Source organism: Myotis davidii, unplaced genomic scaffold (genome assembly GCF_000327345.1).
Source record: "Myotis davidii unplaced genomic scaffold, ASM32734v1 scaffold743, whole genome shotgun sequence".
NCBI classification, from domain to species: Eukaryota; Metazoa; Chordata; class Mammalia; order Chiroptera; family Vespertilionidae; genus Myotis; species Myotis davidii.
This window is the reverse complement of record NW_006296221.1, coordinates 3,148,414-3,159,121: the sequence shown is the minus strand read 5'-3', so window position 1 is coordinate 3,159,121 and position 10,708 is coordinate 3,148,414. Positions and strand designations below refer to the sequence as shown.

Here is a 10,708-nt window from a genome sequence, read left to right as displayed (position 1 = left end):
ATAGCAGGCAGAAGGGAAGTTTAGAGACTAGCACAGTAATCCAAGTATGAGATGATGATGATGACCTAGACTAGCTTAGATCCAGTGGAGACATAGATTAGGGTATATGTACAGCACAGGGACAAGTGTAGGTACAGATATAAATATACTAGATGTAGAAATAGATTTAGAGAGAGACCTATGTAGGTTTAGATTTAAGTTGAGATAGAGATTTACATACACATATATAGAAATAGAACTACTTATAGGTTTAGAGATCAAGATATGCACATAGAAATTGATATAGAAGTAGATGTAGATTTGAAGATATGTGTGTGTGTGTTTAGATACAAATACAGATAGATTACAACTTAGAAATAAATATGGTTAGATATACAGACACAAGCACAGATATAGCTACATTAGAGATAGACGTAGAATCTGCTAATGAATTAGGTAACAAAATGAAGATATAAAAGAACTCAAGGATGACTTGCGCAACTAGATGCAGAGCAATGCTGTTTTCTGAATTAAAAGACACTGGTTTATGAAAATTATTCCACCAATAAGGTAAAATAGCCCAAGAAATCAGAAGTATTTATGGGGAAAATGTCACATCTGATTTTTTCTCTTCTCTCTCTCTCTCACACAAATGCCCTTCCTTACCTCTTTCTTCTCCATCACGTTTCTTGTCTCTGGAACATTGTGATTGGGAAGCATCAGAGACTTTGGGGCAAGAGTGGCCTGCATGTAAACAGGCGTGACCATGCACAAGCTGTGGAGTGCGGGCAAATTTGCTCACTTTTTTTTCTTTTTGAAAAGTGGGTCAGCAGTGCCTTTATTGGTGAGGAGGCAGGTGGGGTTGGGGGTTCCCATGGGAGTCAGGATGCTATGGTGGAAGAAGCCTCAGGCCCAACTCGGGAGGGGATTTCTTTAGTCACCATGGGCACAGGTGGAAATGGGACTCCCACTCCATGATGGTCACCCAGACCCACCCCGGCTCCCAGTGGGGACGGCAGGAGCAGTGAGGGGCGGCCCTGAAGTCAGGCTGTACCAGGTCACACAGACCTGCGGTGATGGGACAGGACTTGCTTGGGGCCGGCAGGATGCCAGGCGTTGTGACTGGTGACCTCTCTCTCTCTCTCTCAGTTGGCATTCCTCTTGTCCTTGTCAATGGTGTGGGGGCCCACTGCTCTTTGGAGGAGCAGAGCCCGTGTCTTCCTCACCCAGGACCACCTCTGGTTTCTGACACTTCTCAAAGACGAAGATGATGATAACCACCACGACTACCTCGGTCAGGATGCCCAGGAAGGGCCACAGGGCAGCGAGGCGGCTGCGCAGGCGCAGCGTGATGACGGCATGGTCCACACCCTCGGTGTTGTTGCCATAGCAGGCATACTCGCCAGCGTCTGCCTTCAGGTCAAGCTCCTGCTTGTGCAACTCCGTCTTGGTCTCCAAGGACACCACGAACGTGTTCTTGGACTTGTTGTTGAGAACCTGGTCCCCGGCCTCGGTGATCTTGTACCAGGCCCACTCGGTGACCGGGGGGAAGGACTCAGACTTGCAGACCAGCACCGCTCTCTCCCCCTCGATGCCAAGCACTGAGCTGGCCTCAGCCTCAACCTTGGGAGGCCCATTCACGTTCACGCGGGCGGTTCTGCCTGCGGGCTCCGAGAGGAAGGTGCAGGAGTACTGTCCCGAGCGCTCTTCTGGGTCTACCTCGTACTCCGTGGTCAGGTCGGGCGCTGCGTCCTCCTGCAGCACCCGGTCCCCTTTCATCCAGCGGTGCCCCAGGACGTGGGTGTCACTGGAATTCAAGGTGCAGGTGAGGCGTGTTCTGGAGCCCTCATCACGTATGTAAGTTGAGATATTGCTCCCTGCTCCGGAGCTGCTCTCGATGCCCAGCAGGGTGAACCCCAGAAGCACAAGTAGTCCCGCTGCCATGTCCCCGTCCCGGTCCCTGTCGCCAACCGCCACTGTCGCCAACCGCCGCCCCAGCCCTATGAGAACCTGGAAGGCGGGGCGGGCGCGGGTGCACAGGGAGGGGCGCGCACGGCCTGCCGGCCAGCCACCATCTTCGCTCACTTCTTTAAGCTTCAGTTTCTTCAACCTCAAAAATGAATTATCTATGTCACAGTGCTGCTATGAGAGTTAATATATATATTGCATTGAACAAGATGTTTAGTACCAAGTAGGGCTCAAGAAATGTTCATCTTCCTTTCCTTATATTCTAGCCTTTCAAAATCCCATTTGTGTGTCAAGACCCAACCTTACTTAGCTGCTTTATAAAACCTTTTCAATCATCGCCACTCCTTATTGCATTATTTCAAAATTATTTCTATTAAGCTAATGCAATTCCCGGGTTAAACTGTAATCTTGAAGGCAGTGATTCACTCTGACTCATCCTCTTTTTTCCATAACAAGCAGCCCAGTGCTCCAAGCATAGTACTCCATAAGTACTATGAAAATCCTTGTTGATTGATTCCTTTTTCATTCCTTGAGGTGAATTAAGTAATTCTTCGGTATTGAAGGTCCAGTGAAAAACTGACTCTAAAACAAGTATTTGATATATGGAGTCCCATGTTTATTTGTGTGTGATTTTGAACTAAATAAGAAAGGGACTTTAATTATTTTCTTATTATTTTCAGGTAGTTCTCATATTCAATAGAATGTTATAAATGTGAAAACAAAGGTCTTTGTAATGGTGATTTTTCCCCATGAAGTTGTCTGAAAGTTAGGCTGTCAATATCTACAAATTACTGACAAATTACGTTGATGTGTCAGTCTCAAATGAATTGTATTATATTACATTTGTAAATGCTAAAAGCAGTGCTTGATACCCTCGGTTAAAATTTACCTTTAAAATTTGGCCTTCCGAGATAGATATTTTACATTATATCTTAAAATATATTTGTTACAAGTAGTTTTTCTTAACTCAAAATGTGATTTCTGGATAAAGTTTCACATTAATGTAATATCTTGCTTTCCTCTGCCTCTGTCTGTGACCATGAAATTGTTCTCTTACACGGATTACACAGGTATATCCACACAGCTGCAATCTTTCCTATTACTAAAAAATTATGACCATTTAGGACAAGATTGTCTCCATTTCTGATCAAATATAATCACTGATATCTTTGTCAAACCATTTTAATGTGAAGAGAATTTATTTTTTGGTAGATACTTGACCATGTGTTTTTAAAATTTCATCTCTATGATTTGAGAATCTTTATTTTTCAGGACTAGCTCTCATTTTACTTCATTATTGCTTTCCTAATAACTTATTGATCTTGGCATTCAATAATTTTCTACCTTGAATGTTTTCATGAAATAATAACCCCAACTTAATAACATAATATCATATAATATATTTCAAATAATATATGGACTAATAAGATCTTGCTGCACTACTTAAATGTTATTTTTGGTATATCTTTTTCATCAGAGTCAAAAATTGAGTATTATATAACAAATGCTGCATAAAACCACAACAAAAAGAGTATGAACTAAGAAATACTAAACTAATCATTTCCCTAGTACAAATATAACTAACATCTTAAAGGATGCTAGAATGTGGGCTATTCCACTACTGAAACATTGGCACAAAATCTATGCCCCAAATGGATGACTCAATGAGTAAATAAAATGCCCCAAATGCAAAAACTCTTCTATTTTTCATTGAAGTGATCCGGGCCCTTTCTTCATTTTTATCTTCGCATCATATTATCTCTCACCTTGCTCAAGGATGCTCTAGATGCATCGGCCCTCAGATCCCTTGAACACATGTGTCTCTCTTAACTAGGACATTTTGAACCTGACATTTCCTCTACCTTCAACATTTTCCAAACAGATCTTCATAGGATGCTATTTTTTCATTCTTCAGTTTAAATTTCATCTCTGCAGTCAGACTTTCTCCAGCTATCTGATGGATGGCTTGCTGTATTCATAGAGTATGTGGGTACATAGCTGCATCTCATAGAGCATCTTTCTTTCAGAGTGCTTACCCCATTGCTTTATTTTCTCTCCTTCTCATCAAAATAGGATCTCCATAAGCACAGGGGATATGTCTGGAAAAGGAGTCGTTTCTTTGAATTTATACTTTTTAACAAGCCCCCTGGATTCTATTACACAGACAAATTTGAGAAATTATTCTAGATAAGCCCCTTGAAAATCTGGTAGTTGCCCAATATTTAGTTTACAGGCTATTGATATTTAGCAATCACCAATATCTAACATCATGTCTTTCATTTTGTTGGATGAGTGCATAAACTTGTTAAGATGGTATTCTAATCCAAGATCTGGGTTCTGACTCCAAAGGTCATGAGTTTATCACACATTGGTCAGAGTAATGTAAAAGTAAAAGGAAAATACACTGGAGAGGGAGAATTTAGCACCATGTCCTTAAAAGCTGGTGGTGGGGTCATAGAGACCTACCACTCATTTTATTTCCATAGTTAAGTGCATGATTCATTTATACATATAAAAAAATGTGTTGACCATCCATTATGTGTCAGGCATTTCATAAGCACCAGAAAAATATGTTCAAGACAGACCATACTCATTAAATTTGTTGGTGAACTTTCAGTAGATAGGTAACAATAGAAGTTTGATTACATTGAGTTCTAATATGTGTGAAATAAAAATACAGATATCTATAATATTCAGTTTGTCATCTACAAAATGGATACAGTAATATCTCCCTTAAAATGTTGACATGAGGATTAAATGAGATCACAGTCTTCTAACACACTGTGTAGAACAGAATAGATCCCCAAACTATTTGAAGGAGCATATTTTTTGCAGCATTTTCAATACAAGGTCAGGGATTCCATATTAAGTTGGTAGAATTTAATTCAATTTACATGAATTAAAAGCAAAAATTCCATTAATATAGTAAAGATGGTGACTCATTATCTCAAATGTTTATTAATGATGAAGACACAAGATAATGCTATTGAGGATTATGAATCTAAATAAAATATATGAAAACCCATCAAAAATAAGTAATAATTTCAGTTACTTTGATATTCTGTGAGGCAAAATGATGCCCTTATGCAAGACTGACATAATGTAATCAGTTTACACTCATGAGCCAATTCTGTAATCCAATCCAGCATTACCACCATGATGTTTATTATATTGTGTTGCCAAGGAGAGAAAATTGTAAGGGAAGTTATCATTTGTTAGCTAATTAATTTACTCTGCTCATAGTTTTCAATGAATTCAATGTATAAACCATGGCATTATGAATGTTACATGTGTTTTTACTTAAACTTTACAATCACTAAATGGCAGAGCATTCTCACTTCTCTTTACAGAAGAGAAATGGATGTTCAGTGAGAGTAAGAGTGTTGTCCAGGACACACAGCTGTTTAGCAGTAGTACTTGAACTTAGTTTCTGATTTAACTCTAAACAAACTAGGATATCCATTTACCTTTTTCTTAGTGACACGACACTGCTCTAGTAAGCAAGGCACTGAGTTACCATCATGGTTCAACCTCCATAACAAATATCTACTGATTATGTACTATGGGCATAGTACTCTAAAATAATCTGTGCACATTTATGTGTATAAGACATTATCCTTTGCTCACTCAAAGATGAATGAAATAATGATGCACACTTTCAAAGGACTTGCTATCATTGGTTAGGACCCAGGAATCCTATACAATAAAAGGGTAATATGTAAATCGGCCCAATGGCAGAACAACCAGCCGCTATGCTGCACACTGACCACCAGAGGGCAGACACTCAATGCGGGAGCTGTCCCCTGGTGGTCAGTGAGCTCCCACAGGGGGAGCACTGCTTAGCCAGAAGCCCAGAAGCTGGGCTCACAGCTGGCGAACACAGCGGCAGTGGCAGAAATCTCTCCCGCACTCCAAGGCAGTGGGGAGCGAGCCTAAGCCATCAGTCGGACATCCCCTGAGGGCTCCCAGACTGAGAGAGGATGCAGGCTGGGCTGAGGGAACACCCCCCCCTCCCCGAGGGCACAGATCTCGTGCACTGGGCTTCTAGTAGTACATAAATATAATGAAAGTTGTATGTCCATAACTTCAACAATTTGGAGGCTGGAGATTGTATCCACATTTGGGTCCAGCTTTATTCTTAAACATTGCCTTGTGCAGAGTTGACACACAATACTATTTATAAGGAGGAAAAAAATCAGTAAGCTCAGGAATTCACACTCAGGTGGGTGTAGCTATCCTTCTAATTAAATAACTCCTATTCCAGAATTAGTTTCTACTTGTGCTTCTGTTACCCATATGTAGACTAATAAAACATGCTAGTAACTAACTTGGCAATTGCCAGGAAAAAAATGTCAACATGAATATCCTGTTAAATACCATGGTTGATATTGAAAATGAGTTCTCATTGACAAAAATATTTAAAATACATGGGTTGGCAAAAATATTTTAGAGAAATTTTAATCCTTATATTAACAGGTTGCACAAATCCAGGAACAGTTCTTAAAGTTTCTGTGCCAGGCCATTGGTTAGGAAGTTTTCTGATTTCCAGATAGGTTACCATTCCCTACCTCTGGCCTGATGTTACATTTACCTTGAATGAATGTATCATGCAAGGTGATGGTCAGAGTACCAAACAGAACGAAGAGCTGGAGTTTCATTACAGAACCAATCATGTGAATTTCTAAGTCTGCTTCCAAATAAGTATGTAAAAAACAAACAAACTGAGTAGTTTATGTGAGAGATATTGATCCCAAACTGACTATTACCAGGTAGCACACTTATGAAAGATTAGTCATCCTTGACCCTCCTCAAACATCATGGTTGGCCAGTTTTCTACAAGCTATCCATGTCTAAAGTGGTTTAAGGTCCTGTGTATGATACTAATGCACATGGACCAAAACATAGTGGGGAGAGGTGTGTTTGACTCTTGAGAAACTGTTAAAGCTTTCTATCATAAAGCTTAGAGACATATATTTTATCATATATGATCCAGGCATGGAAAAAGCTCAGAGGTCAACATGCCTGTCTCCCATGACCCCGCTCTTTCCTTTGTTTCATAGAGGATCACCTTTAACACTCCCACTAAGATAAGTGTCTTTTCTATATAGTTCAAGGTTCCCAGTGAACATTGTAATAACTACTGATATACATTTCTGATATAAAAGCATATATTAAAATAGCTCCATATAAAACCACTCATTTTCAGAAGTCTTTCAAAAGCATTTTTCATGCTAATGTTTACATATTAAAATATATGTCTCTAAACATTATGATGCTTATTTTCCAAATTAGTATGCAAGTCTGAGTGCCTTACTTTTGTTGAATAGAGTCATTCATGCATTTTATCAGGAAATGTGGTCATGTATGTAATGGTACCTTATATCTTTTTAACATTACATTCACAGACCAGTCTGGAAAATTTACAGCGTTCTCAAAAAAAAATTACATCCTTTGGATCAGTACAAAGTTTTGGCTTAATGCAGTAGAAAATGAGCTATATAATACTTAGATAGTGTTACCTCTCTACCTATTAGTATTGGGAACACCAATCATTAACCTGGAAAGAATATTTGTGCATGGACAGACATTATTCCTTAGCATGTAGAGGAGAAACATAATGGAATGTGGAGTGTTTATTCTTTGTCTTTAATTTTGCATATGGATAGCACATTTGGTGCCAAAGCAACTCAAAGTTTTATTTTTGCAAGAGGGAATTGATGTTAGTGACTGAATGGGACAAGTTCATCTGTCTACTCATTTTTGAAATATGACTAATGTGGTGAAACTACATCTAATTGGAGGGAACAGAGATATCTGATATCAAAATAAGTGGGATCTTGCCAAAGGCCTTTTTTTCCCCCTGTGCTCCTTCTCAATGACATCTGGACCAGAACCAATGTCTAAACTATCATGTTTCTGGAATGTTCCAAGGTCACCCTTCTGGGAGTTGCTTTTGCTGTCTTTCTTAGGCACAAGTTTACTCTCATATTCAAATGAGGTTAATCTGGTGAATATGTTTTCTAATAGGAATTGTGCATTTAAAAACAAAATTATGTAATTTAATGGTGTATGGGAGGAGAGATAAGTTTTTATAAGATACTGTTCCATATTTTCTAGTCCTGCAAACTTCTTCTTCCTCATTTCGAATGTATTCTTGACAGAGCCTGAGGTTGCCCTGAGGCATAAATGCACGTTTTTAGGGAATAAAATGTTTGCATCCTCCAATGCAGTTTTGCATCAAGATTTTTTTTTTTTATCTGCAAAGAAGCATTTCTTAAACTGATGCATTAAAAGTCCTTGGTCTAGCAGCAGGCAAAAAATGGTGAATGCAGGCATAGGCACAGTGGAGAACTAAATATATCTCACCTCAACAGACGCTTTGGTATTTAGGTTTTCAGTGATCTGTAAAATGCTCTGTACATTTTTAAAGCTGTTTGCAGGCAATTCATGTAAGATGGCATAACCAGCAATGGTTTGGCTTTGCAAAACATGTGTATATAACAAATTCAGTTTTGCTTCAATTTGATGCTTTGGCATATTATATTCTTATCTCTCCAAGATTTAGAAAACTTTCTTTAGCAGCCTTCCAATCTTTTCTACAAAAGAGTAACAAATGTCGTTCTTGGTCATCTTTTGAATGGTATTCTCACAACAGGATTATCAGAATTCCTTTTCGGACTATAGAATCCTGAATCAGCAAAATTTGCAGCTTTGCTGCATACTTAAAATAGGTTGGCACAAATATGGTCTGGTAGTGCTGGCATGTGTAATTTTTTTTTATCTGTAAGGTCATTAGAATATGACCAGTGCATGGAAAGAAAGAATCTGTTCCTCCAGAAACATTTCAGTGCCTGCTGTTTTTCTATTGCTTTGCCTCTGTGCCTCTAGAAGACATGACTAATGATTTTGAATTACAAGGGCCTGGTGACTTGTCAGTGACAGATAGACATGATGGGCTCCTGAACTAGCCCCATCTTTACAACTTCCCAGTATTGGTTTCTCTTTAGCCAGTGAGAGTCAAGATTCCACATTGTTTTAGATGCTCTGAAATGGATATTCTTAGATACCCCCTGTAAGATAGACAGCTGTTGGAAATTGAGAGAGAATATTGGCACTTGATGGGAAATACAATTTCTTTGATAAATGAAAGAATGCTTAGCTTCAAGGCATCCAGGGGAAACAATTCAAACACAAAGGAAAACAAGAACTAATCCAGGAGTCTTCCTTTGGTTCATGTCTGAAGTCCTCTCTTTTGCTGAAGTGGTAGTGTTTACCTCTCTGAATGAATCTTGCTCCAGAATCTTGGTGGATTTGTTGTTGTTGTTGTTGTTGTTGTTGTTATTGTTGTGTGTTTGTTTAGAGAGAGGAGGGTTGATTTCTCATTTTGCCTCTTATTCATGGTCTCACTGTGGGCTGCTTTCACTGTTTTTGTTCTCTGAAGATGGAAAGCACCATTGCAAAAGGTGCCCAAGCGCTGTGGATATTTACTGTTCTGGCTGCCTCGCATCCATGGGTGCTTTCCAAAAGCCCTCATTATTTCCTTTCATGAATTCACTCTCCTGCATTGATTGCAATCTGATGGGACTGTAAATCATTCATTCCCTCCACTATAGGAGTCGAAGGAGTCTGTGGAGGCATTGTAGGTGCCTCTGACCAGGTCTTTACTCTCTAACTCAGTATAGCCAACAAGTAGGTTAGCATATGACTTAAATTTAACCCATCAGATTTTTTCTCCTGGAACGTTGAATCTCAGCAAGAGAGTTTCAAAAATCTGAAAACACAGGTAATGTTCATTTATCCTAACTCTGGCACCCTGTATCCTGGCTGAATAATTTGCCTCCCCTTCATTGTTTTTGTTCTGTTTGAATCTGTGTTTGTGTGGTCTAGTTTTCTGTTGTATATACCAATGCTGTGAGCTACCCAATATCTTTTCAGTAAATTTATTTTTCCTCAAATTGCCCATTATAGAGTTTTATTATTTGCAACAACAACAAAGCAAACAAAACAAAACAAAAGAAAAACCCTTAAAGAATATATCCATCATATAACCTTTCTGGGACAAGGTAGGTTATATAAATATCATAATCAATTAAGCCTTGAAACAAGCTCTAACCATATTATATTTCTTTAGGTGATGGGCTGTTATTAATTCTAGACATACATTTAGGACTGCTAGAAAGAAAGTTTCAAATAGTATGTAGTTTCAGACAGTAACAAAATTTCAAATAAAATACAATAATGTCAAATTTCATATGGGAATAAATATGCAAGATGAAACAATGAAGAAGGCACTTTTGAGCAGATTATAATCCAGCCTAAGCAGCAAACATAAACAAATAATTTCAAAATATTACTGTAAGTTAGCTGCAGGGTACTTCAGTATGAACCACTATTTCCATCTCATGTCAACTTTGACCTAGTATATCTCATTATGTAGATAGAATCTATTCAAACTAATGTGTTTGTAACCAATATAGATTTTCTCAAAGATCAATAAGGAGGAATATAAGGATTGTATATTGCATACCCCACACAGAAGCCTAGCTTATATGTTTTCTATGTGTCTTTTTTTGTTTTTGTTTTTGAGCCTCTTCTTTTTATCCTTTCCCTCGGCAATGTTTGTCCTTTTTCCTGACAGCATTTTTCTTTTTACATTTTCCTAACTCTCATCCACACTTTTTTATTTTCTTATCTGAAGAATGATTACTCCTCCAAATTTGCTTTAACCCACCCATCACCTTCTCAACTAACCAAAGATCCT

At 38.7% G+C, this 10,708-nt stretch overlaps 1 protein-coding gene across 1 annotated transcript; it reads right to left on the bottom strand.

Annotated features, from left to right (window-relative positions):
- Positions 1–1,149: 1,149 nt before the first annotated feature.
- LOC102775070 (basigin-like) lies at positions 1,150–1,923 on the bottom strand. Its single transcript, XM_015568683.1, has one exon. The coding sequence runs from the start codon at positions 1,921–1,923 to the stop codon at positions 1,150–1,152; it is 774 nt and encodes a 257-aa protein (XP_015424169.1).
- Between the last annotated feature and the right edge of the window lie 8,785 nt (positions 1,924–10,708).

What these genes read in the sequence shown, in the direction of transcription:
- LOC102775070 (XM_015568683.1), bottom strand. Translation starts at nt 1,923, where the DNA reads ATGGCAGCGGGACTACTTGTGCTTCTGGGGTTCACCCTGCTGGGCATC.